Source organism: Arachis duranensis, chromosome 8, assembly GCF_000817695.3.
Source record: "Arachis duranensis cultivar V14167 chromosome 8, aradu.V14167.gnm2.J7QH, whole genome shotgun sequence".
NCBI lineage: Eukaryota > Viridiplantae > Streptophyta > Magnoliopsida > Fabales > Fabaceae > Arachis > Arachis duranensis.
Genome location: NC_029779.3, coordinates 9,247,200 through 9,269,288, shown reverse-complemented (window position 1 = coordinate 9,269,288; position 22,089 = coordinate 9,247,200). Strand labels below are relative to the sequence as shown.

Genomic DNA, 22,089 nt, shown 5'->3' with positions numbered 1-22,089 from the left:
CTGGTTCCAACAATTCAGAAAATCAATTCAAAATCAAATCATTTTCTACAAATTAAACTCAATTTTAAAGCTTTAAAGAATCAATTCAGCAGCCACCAGTTTAACAAAATAAAACAATCAATAATTAAATCAATCAACAATCACATTCATCGGAAACAGCCAAACAATACATAAGACTTATACAATCACTGAAGTATATTTCTCACATCAGTATCTATTTATAACAATTCCAAATTATAAAATTGAGTTTTTAGAAAAAGCTCCTACCTTGACAAATCGAAACCATAACCTAAACGCGCCAACGAAACCTTTTCTATCAACCCGAAATTAGCGGCAACCGCAACCTCAGTAACGTAAAAGCGACATGTAACCACTAGAACTCGACCCTATGTTACCAAACCTCAGATTCATTAACCAAACACAACATAAGACTAACGCGAGGGTTTTCGAAACATAATTACTTACTGAAATAATAAAACGAAGTAGCCACGACTCCAAATTGACCCGACAATAGCTCCGTCAATAACCTCAAGCAACAGCGGCGATGAAAAACCCCGATGACCCTGACTACACAACCATGCCGTGACAATAAAAACCTAGGAATTTAAAAGAACAAAAAACCAAATACAAAACCCTTATTGGTGGTGGATTTCAGCAGCGGCAGTGGCGTTTCCCGGTGGCAGAGGCTTGGCGGCGTATTTCCAACAGAGGCGACGGAGCACCTGACGGCGGTTGGACGCGGTGGCAATGGCAGAGGCAGAGCCGGCTTCTCCTCTCCATCGCGTTCTGGTCCTCTGGCGATTATGTGCATGACGACGGTGTGCAGGGCAATGGGAACAACCTCCATCTATGGCAGTGGCAGTGATTGGCGCGATGGCAATGACAGGACGCAGCTCCTCCAGCTCGCGTCTTCGGCAGTAGCAACTTTCCCTCATGCGGTTCTCTCCCTCGGTCCTGGTCCTCCCATGCTATAGTGGTGGCGAGGCATGATGCTGTGGCAGCGCGGCTTCTCTTCCTCTCCCTCTCTCAGATCTTCTGTCTTTCTCACTATTCGCAATGACGGCGCAGTGGCAGTGACAGTGACAACCACTAGTGTCGTCCTTCCTCTCCCATCTTCTTTCTTCTCTTTCTTTCTTTTTTCCATCTGCTCCTCCCTCCCCTCTAACCATGTGTGTGTGTGTGTGTTGAATGAGGAAGAGTGTGAGTGGAAAAATTAAGGTTGAGGTTTAATTTAGGGGAAAAAGTAGAAATTAGGGATTTTATGACTAATGTAGGTAATTTGGTAAAATTGGAGGGTAGAGTACTAAATTGAAAACCTAATTTAACCAAATAATAATTATATATGAAAATAACGTTTATTCATCAACTTTCAAATTATTTTTAAATAAATATTCTAATTTAAAATATAAGATAATATAATTAATTTTTTTATTTTTAAAATTAGAGTATTAAATTCTAGAATCTCAATTATTTAAATTAAATCATATAAAATTCTCGTTATTTCTGAATTTCTAATACTTTAACTTGTAAATAGAAAGATACTCAATAATTATAAAGTCTGGATGGAAACCTTAATTTATTTCAAATTCAATTAATCAAAACTACCTTTAATTATCTTCAATAAAATAATTTGTGAAATTAAAACTGTAAATAAAAATATGTTTTGAAATTAGTTCATAATAAGACCTTTCAAAAGTTCTGGGTCTTACAAGAACGATCGAGACCAGGCATCTCATGATAATCCCAAGCAAAACAGTATTTAAATTCATGTAAAAGATTGAGTTAGTCAGTTTGACATGGTTCCACAAGGTTCTTACATATGTAAGTGATTCGAACATTATCAACAGATCCCAAATTAATTTCTTCCAAAGGATCTTGTGACACAAAACCTTTTGTAACTTCATCATCTTTTGCCGAATATTTTTCGAAACCCAAAGGTTCCAAATTATAGATGCAATCAAAAGATAAATCAATAGATTCATTGGAACTGAAATCTACTTTATTATCAACCAATTCAATAACTGAGTTGTTTTCAATAGAATGTACTTCTGCTATATCGACAACAGTTTGATTGATAATATTACTAAAACTAGGAAAGCAAAAGGAACTTAAACTATGACTAAATTTGATTAGAGTAATCGAATCTGTAATACAAACTAGAAAATATGAAACTACATTCCTAGATGATTCAACCTCATCAGAAGAATCATTTTTATTTTCAACAAAAGAAAAACTACTTAAAAATTTTCTTCAGGTTACTAGATAATTCGAGACGTCTTGTTCGTCAGCCATGTAAGGACATCTTCAAATCACCTTTTACGCTGAGCAATTCTAACCAGTAGGAGGAGCATCAAGTTGTGGACGTCAAAGCTTTACGTTGAAATCCTCTGAAGTCAAAAAGCTTCCTTCACAATTGATGGAATTAAGTACCCTGTCAACATTCAAAGGCTTCAACTTAGGACTATATACCCTGAAATTGACATGCAATTGTTCAACATAAAGATTCGAATTAGCCTTGACCACTTCAGGTTTACCTTCGTCTGTCCATAAAAGGATACTTTGATGCACAATAGATGGTACAACCCCAACTCCATGGATCCAGTCACGTGTCAACAAGGTTATAGCTAGCCTTCGATGACACCACCACGAAGATAGTGTTTCGATCAGAGGACCCAACTTTCACTCCAATGGTTACTAGTCCTCTCGATGGAGTAGAAACTCCACTATAATCAGTAATAGAAATATTAGTCAGAGTTAAATCATCATGATGCTTTTCCACTTTCATCAGCATCCTCTCCAGCAACAAACTAATTGCCATACCTCCATAGACCAAGACCTTGTTAACTTTAATTCCACTCATCACAGCGGTGGCATGCAAAGGACGGAGATGAGATTTTTGCTTTCTAGAAGATCTCTGAAAGTAACCTGGCTGATCCCTATATAGAATTAACGAGAAAACCTCCTCATCATCTACATCATAATCCTCATTAGGGTTCCCCTCGTACTCTCTGAAGTACTCAGTCGAAATTATCGAAATAGTACTCACCATTTCGTCATTACCCTCTTCGAAGTACTCTTCATCCAGGTCAGCCTCTTTCTCCTTAGCAGCTTCTTGAGCGATTACTACAACCTTGCCTTTGTCAAGTTTAGCAGGGAATAAGATTTCCTTCAAAAATGTCTCCCCATTAGCAGGAAATACTACACTCAAAAGCACAAAAGGGGTTGCTCCCTTGACTTTGTCACCTTGAGACACCTTTGGTAAATGGCGCCCATTTCTTCTTCTTCCCCTTTGATTCCCTCTGGCTCAGCCACGGAAATAAGAGTGATGACCTCGAGGGGGTCCACCATGGCCCTAATATGGATTGTGCCTATACTGAGCATTTCTGTTGTGAAATTTCTGACAATTTTGAATCTACTGCACTCTCAGGGCTTGTAAACGACTTAAAGACACAGCAGCATTTCTTTGAGGGCCTATAGAACTTTGCCCTTCTACTCTTCGAATTGGATGCTTCTGTCGAGCTTCTTCCTCTTTATGAGCCAATTCCTTTTTCATTCTCTCTTTCTCAAAGATTGCTACTGCTTCAGCATTGAAAACTGCATTACATCAAGGACACATAGATACGTCTCGATCCTTCAGTTTTTGCTGCATCAAGAATTCTAGCAATCCATTTCCTACACCAGGGAAGACTGATCGAACATTAGATTCAAAGTCTCCCAAAGCCATATTAAAGTCATATCACATCCCAACCATTTTCACACCGAAATATGGTTCAACAAAACTGGCTCCACTATCAAAAGGATCAGAATCAACCTTCATTTCTTTCTTTATATTATAGAATTTTAACCGACCTACTATGATCACCTCTTGTATCAGGTCTCTGAAACGGACACAATTATTAGTCGAATGGCTAGTTGCTTGATGAAACTTACAATAAGGTTTTCGTTTTAAATCTTTTACCGAAAGCAAGATTCTGCCTTCAGGTAAAACTAATTGTTTATCTCTAAGCAACACATCAAATATTTGATCCAATTTTGAAATACCAAAATTGTATTTCTTTCCACTCTTATGTTTTTAATCACTCGATTTATCACTCCTCGAGATTTTCCTGAGTAAAAACAAATATAATGTGGTCCTTTTTTAAGTTCAGCCAAATTGACTTCTGTTTCTAAATCGGATTCTTCACCTACAGAATCCATTGCTACATAAGAAACTTTTTCTTTTTGGGAAAAAGATTTACCTTTCAAATTTATCTCGTCACTCTTATACTTTTCTTTTTCTTTCTTAAGAATTTCAACCTGACGTACTCTTTGACCCAGATGTGCCAAATCAGGTACATGAACATTAAGCAACTTCCGACGCATATAAAATCCTAGCCACAATTGCTATTTTCACTACTTCACTTTCAGGAAGAGACACATAGCATCAACATCTAGTGTTTTTGAAACGGATCATATAATCATCAATAGTTTCACTATCTTCTCATTTCAATGCCACTAAGTCAGTAACTGCCACGTTCATTTCTCTCCGATAAAATTGGGCATGAAAAGCATTTTCTAACTGTGCCCATGTTGTTATCGAATTTGGTCTAAGATTCGAAAACCAAGTAAATGCATTATTCGTAAACGAAGAAGAAAAAAACTTCATTTTCAAATTTTCATCATTAGCCAAGTTTCCAATCTCGACCAAATATCGAGCAACATGTTCAGTAGTTGATTCCCAAACTCCTCCAGCAAACTTTGTGATTTTTTTAGGATTTTTTATTCCTCTTGACACTTCATCCATTTGAACAGTAGGAGGAAAAGCTGACACAAAATGGGATCGATTCATGAATCTTACATTGAACCCAACCCTATTGAGAACATCTTCCACAATTCTCGAAACCTGATAACATTCACCGACTTGATTAACACGTAATTGAGCCAGTACATCATTGCAATTTGGCTACGAAGAATAAACTGAGGATTTTCCCTGCCCCTAAGAGCAACATTTTTATTTTGAAACAAATTTTCAAAACCCTCATAATTTCCTCCTACATTTTGCCTTTCACCTTCATCATATATAATCGACAATTTGAGTGATTTGCTATACTTGTCTTGCAAGATGATCAAACTTTGTTTCATGATCTGCCATCATGGGATTCACAATTATTGTCATTTGTTGGGTCAACAAATTAACCAAATCATGATAACTTTCTTATACATGTTGTCGAAATGCTGCCACTGAATTAGAAGCATTCGATGTAGAACCCACATTGAAATCTCAAGAATACTCGGGATATTGTTGTGGCATTTGAACATTATTCACTCCACTCGAACCTCCAAATCGAACCGGATGGGCAAAGCCACTTATTGGTGGCGTATATCCTGGAAGAAGGCCATAAGGAGGCCAGCCAGCAGTTAATTGGGGTTGCGTTGGTATTGGATTACCACCTGGGTGAGTATTATGCCCACTATTTTCTGTCTGAACATTGGTAACCACCACACTTTCACTTACTACCACACCTTCCGAACGTGAAGTACGTCCGATAATTGTGCAACTACTGGTGCACTATCATTTATGGATGAACCATCATTAGCATTCGAAACCTCATCTGCCACGTGTACAATCTTTTCACTTCTCAATTGCATACACTATGACCACATAAAAATCATTTGACACACTTAATTTTAAAACTATCCCATCGGGCTTACCAATTTGTTTTGTCAATTTTTAGCAAATCGAAAGTGGTTCGATATCTAATGGTCTGGGAGTAGAACCTACTCCTTTTTACGAGTACCTATTTTTTAAAGCGCATCAAAGACCTTTCAATCGAACACAAAACTTAAGAAAATCTGAAAACAGTAAATAAGACTTTGTAAATTGACTGAAATTAAAATGATTTGCATTGAAATTAAAAAAAGCAATAAAATGCCTTCGATTAGACCAAAGGACTTTTGAAACTGAAATAAAAGTACTGAAACATAAAATTGAACAAGGAAAACAAATCTTGCTTGAAAGATTAATTTGCAAGGAAAGTAAAGTTTGTAGAAAATTTAAATGAAAAGTAAAAATAAGTGGAAGGAACCCTACAGAAAATTGACTCGAAGCAAACTCAAAAATTCGCTAGGATGTGAGTGTGCGTGTGTAATTTCTGAAGCAAAGATCCAATCCCTGTGCCTTTGAGTCTTCTTCTATTTATAAAAGTTTTCAACCAATCACATTGAAGTGTAACTCCCACGTTCATTAATCCAAAGGTAATCGTTCCTGCTTCTTTTGCTGAACAAAAGGTAACGTTCAAAAGCAACCCTCAAACCTTGGGACCTTCGATTTGGCCCATCGATCAGCTTGTTGACTGGTCATGACAAAGTCTTGCTCGATCTTCCTTGCCTAAGGGCTCTCTTTCGATGTTGACTTTTCTTCGAAGACATACGCTTACTGACTCTTCAAATGCTCCCTTTTTCGAAACAAATTATTTTCGACTAACAGTTATCAACTTCATGTGCTGTTGACTGCACCTAAATTTTCACCTTAAAATAATTGTATAGCTAACCCAACATGAGTCATATCAAGAGGTATAGCTATAACGATACAGGTTAAGTTGCATTAGTGTAGCTTGTTTACTTTCATTCATAATAGTGATAAATACCTCACATTGTCTTTTGTTTAATTGCATATAATCACACTTTCTGTATTAATATTAAATACAATTCACTCTTTTTTCTCTTTGTATCATTCTTTTTTTTATCTTTCTTAGCACACAAGAAACTGGGCATTACCAAGCTCAGTTCATGATTCTTCATCACTTTTTTTATTAAGTTCACATGGTATTAAAGCCTTTTAATGATCTATGACTATCACACTTCCTTCTATGAATTTTAAATTTTTTTTAGCTCCAATCTTAAATAAATTCAACAATAAAAACTTTGTAACTTAACAACAACATGCTTTTTTGGCTATTAAAAGGTCAGAATTTTAAAAATCATATACAAAAAGATAAAATACTTCATCAATTTGATTTTAATGCAGCCAAAACAAGCTACACTACTAATACAGATTAGCCTTTATCCTTATAGCTATAGCTCTCAATACAAATCGACAATGCAAGAAAATTCTTGTCACACATTTTTAAGTATATTTTTAGAGCAAAATGGTATTAATCATAGACTTTTCTACCTTCATGTTAATGTTGCAAGTATGAAAAGTAATATATGAAATTAGTCCCACATTAAAAAAAGCAAAAAAGAGTGAGAAGTTTATAAGATGAAAAATCCATTAACTTACTACCTTAATTTTTTATTAATAATAACTTTAAAATGTATAACCTTAAAACACATGTTAATTAAATCATCTTCTTAAATTATATATTACTCTTATTGTATAGTATTTTATGTATAAAAATTAAAAAATTATATATATATATATATAATGTTTCATATATTTTAAATATATATTTTAAATTTTAATTTCAATTTTATAACTGATTTTTAATTTTAGACAATAAGAATAAATTTTCTCTAAAAATTACTTGACTAACCAGTACCCAGTTACACTGTCTCCAAAACATACGCATTGCCCCATAATTTATTACAACAAAACAAACAAAAAACTATAAAAAGATCATCACAACTCATGGATGTTCTCAATAATAACAGAACTTTATAAAACTATAAAAACACCAAGAGTAAATTAATTATTAACTATAACAATCAAGCATGCCGATCATTGAAGTACCTGTTGTGATTGTAGGTGCAGGACCTGCTGGAATAGCAACCGCAGGGTGCCTCAACAAACTCAGAATCTCTAACATTGTTCTTGAAAGAGATGATTGTCCTGCTTCTCTTTGGAGAAAAAGAGCCTATGATCGTTTGAAACTACACTTAGGAAAAGACTTTTGTAGCCTTCCACATTATCCTTTTCCTTCTGACTTTCCCAACTTTGTCCCTAGGGTTGATTTCTTGCGCTACATTGACTCTTATGTCGCGCATTTTGGCATTGCCATCAACTACAACTGCTCTGTTGACTCTGCTTTCATTGACCAAAGCAGTGGAAAGTGGAGGCTCCTTGTTACCAACAACTCTTCTGGTGCCGACGAGATCTATGAGGCGGAGTTTCTGGTGGTTGCGAGTGGAGAGAATAGTGAAGAGTACATCCCAAACATTCAAGGGCTTGAGAGCTATCAAGGAGAGTCCATGCATTGTAGCAAGTATTTGAATGGGAGAGAAATGTACAAGAAGAATGTTTTAGTTGTTGGATGTGGCAATTCTGGCATGGAAATTGCTTATGATCTTTCAAATTGGGGTGCATATACCTCTATTGTCATCAGAAGTCAGGTAAATTATTTTTCTATCGATAGATATATAACTATTTATATGTCTAGTTCTCTAAAAAAGATAGTTTTATAATTCTTGCAAATAGAGTGTTAATAAATCAACTCAAAATATACATGAGATACTTAATTTTGTAAATTCTTGTACTTGCAATCAAATTACATGCATTGCATCTGTTCTAATATATGAACCCTATATAGTTCAAAATAACCAACAAAATTTAATAATGTGTGTATGCTATTCATTCAGGTGCATTATTTTACTAAGGAAATGGTGTATGTGGGTATGTTGATGCTGAAACACTTCATGGTAGAGAAAGTGGACAAGATGATGGTTCTTATGAGCAAATTGAAGTATGGGAATATGTTTAAGTATGGTTTGACGAGGCCACAGGAGGGACCTTTTGCACTCAAAATAAAAGGTGGTACTACTCCTACCATTGATGTTGGTTGTGTAGAAAAGATTAAGAAGGGAAAAGTGAAGGTAATAAATAAATAGATACTTGTTTAATGCTAAATAATCAATTTTTTAACATCAGTCAATTTTTTAAAATTATTTTATTTATCTAAAATTTTAGATTTCAAATTATAAATATTTAATCTTAAATATTAAGTTATAATCTAAACATTAAAGTCGATTAATGCTGTTTAAGTAAAAGTTAATTTTTTATATTTTTAATTAATTAATTATAATTTATAAATTGATTTGTTAATTAACAATATTAGTTATCCTTGTCTTAAATTAAATTTAGGTTTATCCTGGTATTTCAAGTATAAAAGAAGGTAAGGTCGTTAAATTTGTTGATGGACAACATGCTCATTTCGATGCAATCATCTTTGCTACTGGATACAAAACCAATGTGTTGAAGTGGCTTAAGGTGCGTATATTTGTATTTTTATTTCGAAAACAATATAGTATTTCCTAAAGAAACAAATATATTCAATGGATAGTGGGTATAGTAGTCTCAAATTCAATTTTAAATTACCAAAATATTTTACAAAAAAGTAATAAAATCAACTAGAATTTATCTTATTTAATATTTATTAATAATAAATTTTGACTTTATTTTTTGTCTTTCTAACATTACTGTTTGGATTAATGTATTTAATAAATATATTTGTGTAATTATTTGTGTTATATTTTTGGCCGTTCAGGATTACAAGAATCTATTCAATGAGAATGGAATGCCAAAACCAAGTTATCCAAATCATTGGAAAGGAGAACATGGAATTTACAGTGCTGGATTTTCAAAAAGAGGATTAGAAGGCATCTCATTTGATGCGATGAAAATAGCAAATGATATCAACTTCACTTTGACTTCAAGGGTCAATCAAATTACATCTTAGTGCTATTTTATAGTGGTACATGCAATTTGATCGATTGATTGAAATAAGTTTAAAACTCAGATGCAGTCGATTTCATGTGAACTTAATAGCTGAGAGCAGTCAAATGATTTAATTGATTTGACTAAATTTTCATCTAACGATTCTTAGTTATTGTTTTGTCGATTTTTAGCAAATCGAAAGTAGTTCGATATCTAATGATCTGCGAGCGAAACCTACTCCTCTTTGCGAGTACCAATTTTTCAAAGTGCATCAAAGACCTTTTGATTTGACAAAAACTTAAGGAAATCTGAAAACAGTAAATAAGACTTTGAAAATAAATTGAATAAATTTAAAATAATTTGCATTGAAATTAAATAAAGCAATAAAATTCCTTCGATTAGATTAAAGGACTTTTAAAAATGAAATTAAAGTACTGAAACATAAAATTGAACAAGGAAAATAAATGTTGCTTGAAAGATAAATTTGCAAGAAAAGTAAAGTTTGCAGAAAATATAAATGAAAAGTAAAAACAAGTGGAAGGAACCCTACAGAAAATTGACTCGAAGTAGGCTCAGAAATTCGCTGGGATGTGAGTGTGCGTGAGTAATTTCTAAAGCAAAGTTCCAACCTCTGTGCCTTCGAGTATTCTCCTATTTATAAAAGTCTTCAACCAATCAAATTGAAGTGTAACTCCCACGTTCATAAATCTAAAGGTAATCGGTCCCGCTTCTTTTGCTGGACAAAAGGCAACGTTCAAATGCAACCCTCAAACCTTGGGACCTTCGATTCGGCCCATCGATAAGCTTGTTGACTGGTCATGACTAAGTCTTGCTTGATCTTCCTTGCGAAAGGGCTCTCTTTCAATGTTGACTTTTCTTCGAAGACATACGCTTACCTTTGAATGCTCCCTTTTTCGAAACAAATTTTTTCGACTAACAAATTGCCCCCTAGGGTTAATGTGTTATTTCCGATATCATCTTAGAATAATAACACTTAATACTAAAATGCTCTTATTATATCATCATAAGGCATTAATCAATTATAAATGAAATTCACTTCCCGTCATTTACTCGCACCTATCCGACACGTTTCCCAGTATTCTTAATTTCTCTCTCATCTACTTCGCATTCTCTAGGAAGTTACCCAATTTCAAATTTTGAACTTCCTCATACGAAACGATAAAACACCTTTTTTGATACGTGCTTCAAATGTTCGTGATATGAAGAGTTCAAGCGTTATTTAGAAGATGTTAGTTTCTATTTTTAGAATGTTTTAATTTAATTTGATATATTTTGATTTTGTTTATTTAATTACTAGATTGAGCTTTATTTTTATGGGCTTTAGGTTTTCTTTGTTTTAACTAATAAGAGGTTATAAATACCTCCTTACCTATTGTAGTCATAATACGAATGATTTAGAAGTTTGAAAACTGCTTCTTTGGTTTCATGATGAAATCATGGTGTGGACAACTAAGATTGAAGATTTCCTCTCTTGTTGCATCGGGAATTGAGTAGAACGTTGAGGAGTCCCTTCGATTCAATTCTCAAGTTATGGCGTTGACAAGTTAGATTGAAGAGTCCCTTTCTTGTTACGTCAAGAAATTGGATAGAAAGTAGAGTGATTCTCTTTCTATTCAATCTCAATCTATTCTTTTTGTTTCTATTCAATTTTGATGTATCTTTTTTATTCATTTTGAAACTTTATCTAATTGTTTTTCTTTTTTTTTTATCATTTGGTATCAATTATAAAGAAATAAAAGGATAAACAAGACAAGAATTGAAATTGAATAGAAAAGATAAATTGTAATTGAAATAAAAACAAAAAAGATAGGTTGAAATTGAATAGAAAGAGAATCACTCTACTTTCTATCCAATTTCTTGACACAATAAGAAAGAGACTCTTCCATCTAACTTGTCAACACCATAGTTCGGGAATTGAATCGAAAGGACTCCTCAACCTTCTACTCAATTCCCCAATACAACAAGAGAGGGACTCCTCAACCTTAATTGTCTACACTATGCTTTCACCACGAAACCAAAAAAGGTGTTTTCAAACATCTAAATCATTCTGTATTACGACTACAATAGCTAAGGCGGTATTTATAACCTCTTATTAGTTAAAACAAAGAAAACCTAAAGCCCATAAGCATAAGGCCCAATCTAGTAATTAAATAAACAAAATCAAAATTTATCAAACTAAATTAAAACATTCTAAAATTGTAAACTAATGTCTTCTAAATAATGCTTGAACTCTTCGTATCACGAACATTTGAAGCACGTATCATGAACAAGTTGAGGCATACTCTGCCCTGGATAGTGAAAGGGTTCAACTCTATTCTGAACTTCAAGAACTTTTAGCACCTTTCCTTCCATCAATCACTTGAAAATGTCCTTCCCAATTATGGGACCATTTGCAAAGAAATTTTGATTTCTTTTCAATTGGCAATATAACTTTAACACCAGATCTCCTATACTAAAAGACTTCTCTTTTATTCGACGATTATAATTTTGAGCAATGTTATCCCTCTGACGAACCATATTCTCGAGTGCTAGAATACGTTCTTGACTAAATCATTCAGTTCATCATACATTGCGTTCCAATAATCTTCGATTGGCAAATCATCTTGCCTCAATATCCTTATCATATTAAGATTAATTTTTAGTGGCAAAATTGCATCATGACCATATACAAACTTATAAGGAGAAGTACTTGTTGATCCTCTTGATGAATTTTGATAAGCCCATAATACCTGACTCAATGTTTCATGCCAAATTCGAGGTTAACGATCAATCTGCTTCTTAATCAAATTGATCAATATTTTATTTGCTGTCCCGACTTGGCTATTAGCTTTTGCATAATATGGAGTTCAAGTAACCATATTAATATTTCTCAAAGCTGCAAAATTCTTAATACATTGACCAGTAAAGATAGTTCCCTGATCGGTGCTTAGAGTTTAAGGAATCCCAAATCGATGAATTATATACTCCTCAATAAAGTCTATAATTTCATTTTGCCCAGCCTCCACTAAAGGACCAGCTTCAACCTACTTTGTGAAATAATCAATTGCCTCTAAAATGAACATATGATTCCTCGACGAAGGTGGGTGTATTACTCCAATTACATCTAAAGCCTAAACTTGGAAAGGCCATGGCTTAATAATCGAATGTAATTCAGAAGCTAGGATCTGTTGTATCACTCCATGTCATTGACATTCTTGACATGCTCTCGCATAATCGATGTAGTCTTTAATCATAGACGGCCAATAAACATGATTTCTTTGAAGTACCCACTTCATTTTCATTCCAACCTGATGGGCACAATATATACCTCTATGAACCTCTTCCAAAGCGATATATTTAGCTGATTGGCTTAAACATCTAGAAAAACTTCCATCAATGCCTTTCCTATACAACTCATCAGTCATTAATACAAAATTCATTGTTTTCAACTTTACTTTCTTATCAACTCAAATACTAGGATCTTTTAGATATTCCGCAATCGGCTTTCTAGCATTTCAGAGAATACTTTGTACCTCGATGCACTTTGGGCCAACTCATTAGCAATTTAATTCTGAATTCTTGGTATATGAACCAGTGAGACTCTCCAAAAAGACATGAGCAACTCCCAGGCTATTGATAGATATTTTGTAACTTCTTATTATTGTATTTAAATTCTTTTGATAACTGCTTTAAAACTAATTAGAAATCTCCAAGTATTTGAATATCTGAAGCCTTTTTACCAACCAAAATTTTGAGACCCAATACTAAAGCCTCATAATCAGCCATGTTATTCGAACAAGGATATTTCAATTGGAAGAGAAACTTCAATGGAATACCTTCCAATGAGATAATTAAAATTTTTACTCCAGCACCTTCCTATGCTTCGAGTCCTCGAAATATAACTTCCAACAATCAACTAGCACATCGGTCATATTTGGCCTCTAGTCATTGGGATTATTCGAATGTTCCACCAAAAAATCCGTAATGAGCTCACCTTTCACAGACCTAGCCGGAATATATTGTAAATCAAATTCTGTCAAAGCCAACATCCATTTTTCTAATCGGCCTCTTAGCATAGGATAGGGTAACATGTATTTAACTAAATCAGTTTGTACAATCACATTCACGATTTTCATAACCATATAGCACTTTAATTTCGTGCAAGCATAATACAGAGATAAACACAACTTTTCATTGGGTGAATACCTTATTTCGATATCAGTTAACACCACATTAAGGTAATAAATAGCTCGTTCATGTCCTCCTCATCATCTTGAGCCAACATACATCCAATAGTATTAATTGATGCTGCAATATATAATTTCAAAGGTTCACAAGGACGAACAGTCGCCATTACTGGTGCCTTGGACAAATAAGCTTTACTTGACACGAAAGCCTCCTGGTGCTCCTCTGTCCATATAAACTGTCTTTCATCTTTAAGTTTTACTAGGGGGTGTAAAAATTCGATTTCAACGTGAAAGGTTTTATATAAACCTTCTAAGATAATTAACCTTTCCAAGAAAAGATTGCACTTCCTTTTTTGACTTAGGACGAGGTAACACTAGGATTGTGTTAGCCTTATTTTTATCATAGCAATTCCCTTCTTGTGAACTACAAACCCTAAAAAGTTTTTTGCAGACATACCAAATGCACATTTCAAAGGATTCATTTTTAATCCTTTTTTTCGCATTGTTTCAAACGCTGCCCTCAAATGATCAAAATGTTGATTTATGGAACTTGACTTAACCATGACATCATCGATATTAACCTCCATAGATTTTCCAATAAACTCATGGAAAATAGTATTCATGGCATGTTGATATGTCGCACCGGTATTCTTTAGACCGAATGGCATAACCACCCATTCATATGTCCCGAATGCTCCAGGGCATCGAAAAGCAGTTTTGGACACATCATCCTTTGCAATGAAAATTTGTTTAGATCCTAAGTAACCGTCCAGAAAACTCAGGATTTCATTACCCGTGGCAGAATTGATTAACATATCTGCTACGGGTATAAAATATTCATCGTTCGGAGTAGTATTGTTCAAATCTCGAAAATCAATATATACTCTCAATTTTCCATTCTTCTTCATTACTAGAACAATGTTCGAAATCCATTCCACATAACGTGCAGTTCAAATAAACTTTTCTTTAATCAAATGTTCGATTTCTTCTTTAATCTTTTGATTAATTTTAGGAGCAAATCGTCGAGGCAATTGCTTTACTTGTCAAGCAAATGGTTTTAGTGCTAATCGATGTTCCACAAAAAAACGATTGAGACCAGGCATCTCATGATAATCCCAAGCAAAACAGTCTTTAAATTCGTGTAAAAGATTGAGTAAGTCAGTTCGACATGGTTCCACAAGGTTCTTCGTACATATGTAAGTGATTCGAACATTGTCAACAGATCCCAAATTAACTTCTTCCAAAGGATCTTGTGACTCAAAATATTTTGTAACTTCATCATCTTTTGCTAAATATTTTTTGAAACCCAAAGGTTCCAAATCATAGATGCAATCAAAAGATAAATCAACAGATTCATTGGAACTGAAATGTACTTTATTATCAACCAATTCAACAACTGAGTTGTTTTCAATACAATGTACTTCTGCTATATCGATAGCAGTTTGATTGATAACATTACTAAAACTAGGAAAGCAAAAGGAACTTGAACCATGACTAAATTTGATTGGAGTAATCAAATCTATAATACAAACTGGAAAAGATGAAACTACATTCTTAGATGATTCAACCTCCTCAGAAGAATCTTTTTTATTTTTAACAAAAGAAAAACTACTTAAATAATTTCTTAAAGTTACCAGATAATTCGAGATGTCTTGTTCGTCAACCATCTAAGGACGTCTTCAAATCACCTCTTACGCTGAGAAATTCTAACCAGTAGGAGGAGCATCAAGTTCTGGACGTCGAAGCTTTACATTCAAACACTCTGAAGTTAAAAAGCAGCCTTCACAATTGAAGGAATTAAGTATCCTATCAACATTCAAAGGCTTCAACTTAGGACTATATACCCTGAAATCGACATGCAATTGTTCGACATAAAGATTCAAATAAGCCTTGACCACTTCATGTTTCCTTTCGTCTGTCTATAAAAGGATACTTTTATGTACTTTAGATGGTACAGCCCTAACTCCATGGATCCAGTTACACCCCAACAAGGCATTATAGCTAGCCTTCGATGACACCACCACGAAGACAATGTTTCGATCAGAGGACTCAACTTTCACTCCAACGATTACCAGTCCTTTCGCAGGAGTAGAAACTCCACTATAATCAGTCACAGAGATATTAGTCAGAATTAAATCATCAGGATGCTTTCCTACTTTCATCAACATCCTCTCCGGCAATAAATTAATTGTCGCTCCTCCATCGACCAAGACCTTGTTATCTTTAATTCCACTCATCACAAGGGTGACATGCAAAAAACAGAGATCAAATTTTTGCTTTTCAGAAGGTCTCTAGAAGTAACATGGCTCATCCCTATTTCGAATAAATGAAAAAGTCTTCTCATTATCCACATCATAATCCTCATTAGGGTTCCCCTTATACTCTCCCAAAGTACTTAGTCGAAATAGTACTCACCTTTTCGTCATCACCCTCTTCGAAGTACTCTTCGTCCAGATCAGGCTCTTTCTCCGTAGCAGCTTCTTGAGCGATTACCACAGCCTTGCATTTGTCAAGTTTAGAAGGGGACGGAATTTCCTTCGAATATGTCTCCCATCAACAAGAAATACTACCCTCGAATGCACAGAAGGGGTTGCCCCCTTGACTTTGTCACCTTGAGACACCTTTGGTAACTGGCGCCCATTTCTTCTACTTCCCTTTGATTCCTTCTGACTCGGCAACAGAAATAAGGGTGATGACCTCGAGGGGGTCCACGATGGCCCCACTTTGGATTGCGCCTATACTGAGCATTCCTGTTATGAAATTTCTGATAATTTCGAATCCACTTCACTCCTAGGGCTTGTAAACGACTCAAAGACGCAGTAACATTTCTTTGAGCGCCTCCAGACCTTTGCCCTTCTAATCTTCGAATTAGATGCTTCTGTCGAGCTTGCTCCTCTTTATGAGCCAATTCCTTTTTCATTCTCTCCTTCTCAAAAATTGCTGTAGCTTCAGCATCGAAAACTGCATTACATCGAGGACACAGAGATACATCCCGATCCTTCCATTTTTGCCGCATCAAGAATTCTAGCAATCCATCTCCTACACCAGGGTAGACTGATCGAACATTAGATTGGAAGTCTCCTAAAGCCATATCAAAGTCATATGACATCCCAACTATATTCACGTCGAAATATGGTTTAGCAAAACTGGCTCCACTATCAAAGGGATCAGAATCAACTTTCATTTCTTTCTTTGCATTATCAAATTTCAACTGACCCTCCATGATCGCCTCTTGTATCAGGTCTCTGAAATGGATACAATTGATAGTCGAATGGCTAGTTGCTTGATGAAACTTACAACAAGGTTTTCCTTTTAAATCTTTTACCAAAAGCAAGATTCTACCTTCAGGTAAAATTAATTATTTATCTCTAAGCAACACATCCAATATTTGATCCGATTTTAAAATATAAAAACTGTATTTCTTTCCACTCTTATATTTTTAATTACTCGATTTATCACTACTTAAGATTTTTCTGAGTAAAGAACAAACATAAGGTGGTCCTTTTTTAAGTTCAGCCAAATCGACTTCTGTTTCTAAATCAGATTCTTCACCTGTAAAATCCATTGCTACAGAAGAAAATTTTTCTTTTCGAGGAAAAGATTTACTTTTCAACTTTCTCTCGTCACTCATATACTTCTCTTTTTCTTTCTTAAGAATTTCAACATGATGTAGTCTTTCAACTAGATGTGCCAAATCAGGTATGTGAACATTAAGCAACTTCCGATGCATATAAAATCCTAGCCCCACAATTGCTATTTTCACTACTTCACTTTCAGGAAGGGATACATATCATCAACTTCTAGCATTTTTGAAACGTATCATATAATCATCAATAGTTTCACCATCTTTACGTTTCAAAGCCACTAAGTCAGTAACTGCCACGTTTAGTTCTCCCTGATAAAATTGGGCATGAAAAGTGTTTTCTAACTGTGCCCATGTTGTTATCGAATTTGATCTAAGATTCGAAAACCATGTAAATGCATTCCTCATTTACAAAGAAGGAAAAAAATTTATTTTCAAATTTTTGTCATTAGCCAAGTTTCCAATCTCAACCAAATGTTGAGCAACATGTTCAGTAGCTGATTTCCCAACTTCTCCAGCAAACTTTGTGATTTTCTTAGAATTTTTTATTTCCTTGGCACTTCAACCATTTGAACAGTAGGAGAAAAAGCTGACACAAAATGGGCTCGATTCATGAATCCTATGTTGAACCCAACCCTATTGAGGACATCTTCCACTATTCTCGTGACCTGATAACGTTCACCAACTTGATTAGCACATAATTGAGCTAGTACATCATCAGCATTTCGCCCCACGAGGAATTAACTGAAGATTTTCCTGCACCTAAGAGCATCATTTTCAATTTGAAACAAATTTTCAAAACTCTCATAATTTCCTCTTACATTTTGCCTTTCACCTTCATCATAATTGAAAATTTGAGCGATTCGCTCTACTTGTCTTGCAAGACGATCAAACTTTCTCTTGTGATCTGCTATGATGGAATTCATGATTTTGGTCATTTGTTCGGTCAACAAATTAACCAAATAATAATGACTTTCTTCTACATGTTGTCAAAATGCTGCCACTAAATTAGAAGCATTTGATGTAAAACCCACATTGAAATCTCGTGAATACTTGGGATATTGTTATGGCATTTGAACACTATTCACTCCACCCACACCTCCAAATCGAACCAGAGGGGCAAAGCCACTTATTGATGGCATATAACCTGGAGGAATGCCATAAGGAGGCCAGCCAACTGTTACTTGGGGTTGTGTTGGTATTGGATTACCACGTGGGTGAGTATTATGCCCACTATTTCCTATCTGGACATTGGTAACCACCACACTTTCACTTACTACCACACCTTTCGAACGTGAACTAACGTCCAAAAATTGTGCAACAACTGGTGCATTATCATTTGTGGATGAACCACCATTAGCATTTGAAACCTCATCTGCCACGTGTACACTCCTTCCACCTCTCAATCGCATACACTATGACCACACAAAAATCATTTGACACATTTAATTTTAAAAATGTTCCACTGGGTGTGTCAATTTGTTCTCTTAATTTTTAGCAAATCAAAAGTGGTTTGATATCTAATGGTTTGGGAGAAAAACCTACTCCTCTTTGCGAGTACCAGATTTTCAAAGTGCATCAAAGACCATTCAATCGGACAAAAACTTAAGAAAATTTGAAAACAGTAAATAAGACTTTGAAAATAAATTGACTGAATTTAAAATTATTTGCGTTGAAATTAAATAAAGCAATAAAATGTTTTCAATTAGATCAAAGGACTTTTAAAACTGAAATTAAAGCACTAAAACATAAAATTGAACAAGGAAAATAAATGTTGCATGAATGATAAATTTGCAAGGGAAGTAAAGTTTGCAAAAAATGTAAATGAAAAGTAAAAACAAGTGGAAAGAACCCTACAGAAAATTGACTCGAAACAGACTCAAAAATTCGCTGGGATGTGAGTGTGCGTGAGTAATTTCTGAAGCAAAGTTCCAACCCCTGTGCCTTCGAGTCTTCTTCTATTTATAAAAGTCTTCAACCAATCAAATTGAAGTGTAACTCTCACATTCAGTAATCCAAAAGTAACCGTTCCAGCTTCTTTTGTCGGACAAAATGTAACATTCAAAAGAAACCCTCAAATTTTGGGACCTTCGATTTGGTCCGTCAATCAGCTTGTTTACCGGTCATGACAAAGTCTTGCTCGTTCTTCCTTGCCAAAGGATTCTCTTTCGATGTTGCCTTTTCTTTGAAGACATACGCTTACTGACTCTTCGAATGCTCCCCTTTTTGAAACAAATTATTTTCAACTAACAATTATAACTTCACATGGTGTTAACTGCACCTGAATTTCCACCTTAAAATAATTGTATAGTTAACACAAAATGAGTCATATCGAGAGGTATAGCTATAACGATACATGTTAAGTTGTATTAGTGTAGCTTGTTTACTCTCATTCATAATGGTGTATAAATACCTCACATTGTCTTTTTATTAACAACAATGTACAATCACACTTTCTATATTACTATCAAATACAATTCACTCTCTTTTCTCTCTGTATCATTCTTTCTTTGTCTTTCTTAGCACACAAGAAACTGGGCATTACCAAGCTCAGTTCATGACTCTTCATCACTTTTTTTATTAAGTTCACATGGTATTAAATCTTATTAATCATCTATGGCTATCACACTTCCTTCTATCAATTTCAAAATTTTTTTAGCTCCAATCTTAAATAAATTTGATGACAAAAACTTTGTAACTTAGCAACAACATGCTTTTTTGCTATCAAAGGTCAGAATATTAAAAAACATATACAAAAAGATAAAATACTTTCTTAATTTGATTTTAATGCAACCAAAACAAGTTACACTACTAATAAAGCTTGGCCTTTATCCTTATAGCTATATCTCTCAATACAAACCGACAATGTAAGAAAATTCTTATCACACATTTTTAAGTATATTTTTACAGAAAAATGGTATTAATCATAGACTTTTCTACCTTCATGTTAATGTTGCACGTGTGAAAAGTAATGTATAAAATTAGTCCCATGATGAGAGGATATTTTATACGCTTTTTGGCATCATTTTCATATAGTTTTCATTATATTTTGTTTAAGTTTTTTTGTTTTCATAGGTTTTAGTGCAAAATTCACCGTTTTGGATTCTACTTTGAGTTTTTGTGTTTTATGCTGATTTCATAATTTTTCTGGCTGAAATTGAGGAGCTTAAACAGAAGTCTGATTCAGAGACAGAGAAAGGACTGCAGATGTTGTCAGGATCTGACCTCCATGTACTCAAAGGAGTTTTTCTGGAGATACAGAAGTTCAAATGGCACGCTCTCAACGGCTATGGAAATATAACATCCAGGGCTTTCCAAAAATATATAATAATCTATACTTTGCTTTGGAAATAAAGGCCTAAAACTGGCGTTCAACGCCAGCCACCAGCCCTATTCCTAGCGTCTAGCACCCACAGAGGAGCAGCTGGCGTCCAACGCCCAAAAGGGGGTCCCTAGCCAGTGTTCAACACCCCTAAGGGGTACTAGCTCATGGAAGACACTCAAGCTCAGCCCAAAAACTCACTAAGTAGGCTCCATATATATATACAAGAGTTTACCCTTGTTAGAGGACTCTTGCCCACTTTTCAATCTTTGCCCATTCGAACCTTTCACTTTTATTTTCTATACAGTATTAGTCACCAACCTCCTAAAGTTAAGGTTAGGAGTTCTGATGAGTTTCATGGATCAATAATATTACTGTTTTCATTCAATATGTCTGATTCTATTCTCTTATGCAACCTCATTCTTTATCTTATGAATTATCTTATGAATTGAGGGTGACCCGTGACAATCACCCTTGTTCTACATGGGTTCCATGCGATTCCTGACCCGAATAGCATTGAACTAAAGCTAGATATTACATTGCAGATTCCGATAGAGCATCTGAGCAACTTTGGATATGTGACATGAAATCCTGTTGACTATGGGTATGTGAGCTCTCTGTTACGCTAAGGCTAGAGTCAAAGAAGCATCACTTTCTAATCCGGAAGATCTGCCTTGTCTGTGGTACCTTGAGTAGGATCGTGAAGGGAAGTGCACTGCTTAGAGCTTCATCTTCTGCTACAGTGAGAAACCTAGAGGTAGCTTGATGAGAGGACATGAGTCATCTCAACGTGGTAGATTGCTGCAGTAGAGGATGTTAACTTGATGAGAAGACATGAGTTAATCACTTACGGCTGCCATTGAAGGAATTAGAAGGTTATTGAAAAAGACAGTAAGAAAAGTTAATCCATAAAGACAAAGCATCTCCGAAGCCTCAACCATTCTATCACTATTCAATCATCATCTATCTAGTAATGTTTTATTTATTTGTTTGTTTTATGCATTTTTCCCGTGACAAACAATATTTTCTATCCGCCTAACTAAGATCTGCAAGGTGTCCACTGCTTGCTCAAACCAACAATCTCTGTGGGATCGACCCTCACTCACCTGAGGTATTACTTGGATGATCCGGTATACTTGTCGGTCTATCTGTGGAAATTCTGCGGAGTCAGTTTCATGCACCATCCCACATTGAAGAAAGCAAGGAAGAGTGAGGAGTTTATAAGATGAGAAACCCATTAACTTATTACTTTAAGGTTTTGAGTTGGATATGATGCTTTTTCATTTTATGTTCTCTCACTTGATTCCTCCATGAAATTTTCTTAATTGTAGGGGTGGCAGTGGGGCAGGTAGGGGCAGGCTTTTGC

At 34.9% G+C, this 22,089-nt stretch overlaps 1 protein-coding gene across 1 annotated transcript; it reads left to right on the top strand.

The window, feature by feature from the left end:
• Positions 1-7,692: 7,692 nt before the first annotated feature.
• LOC107460556 (probable indole-3-pyruvate monooxygenase YUCCA11) lies at positions 7,693-9,653 on the top strand. Its single transcript, XM_052253231.1, has 4 exons — positions 7,693-8,310; positions 8,557-8,790; positions 9,059-9,184; positions 9,462-9,653. The coding sequence occupies exons 1-4, from the start codon at positions 7,693-7,695 to the stop codon at positions 9,651-9,653; spliced, it is 1,170 nt and encodes a 389-aa protein (XP_052109191.1).
• The last annotated feature ends 12,436 nt before the right edge of the window (positions 9,654-22,089 follow it).

What these genes read in the sequence shown, in the direction of transcription:
- LOC107460556 (XM_052253231.1), top strand. Translation starts at nt 7,693, where the DNA reads ATGCCGATCATTGAAGTACCTGTTGTGATTGTAGGTGCAGGACCTGCT. An exon ending in TTAAGAAGGGAAAAGTGAAG is followed by an intron (nt 8,791 to 9,058) that starts GTAATAAATAAA and finishes AATTAAATTTAG; the next exon opens with GTTTATCCTGGTATTTCAAG. An exon ending in ATGTGTTGAAGTGGCTTAAG is followed by an intron (nt 9,185 to 9,461) that starts GTGCGTATATTT and finishes TTGGCCGTTCAG; the next exon opens with GATTACAAGAATCTATTCAA.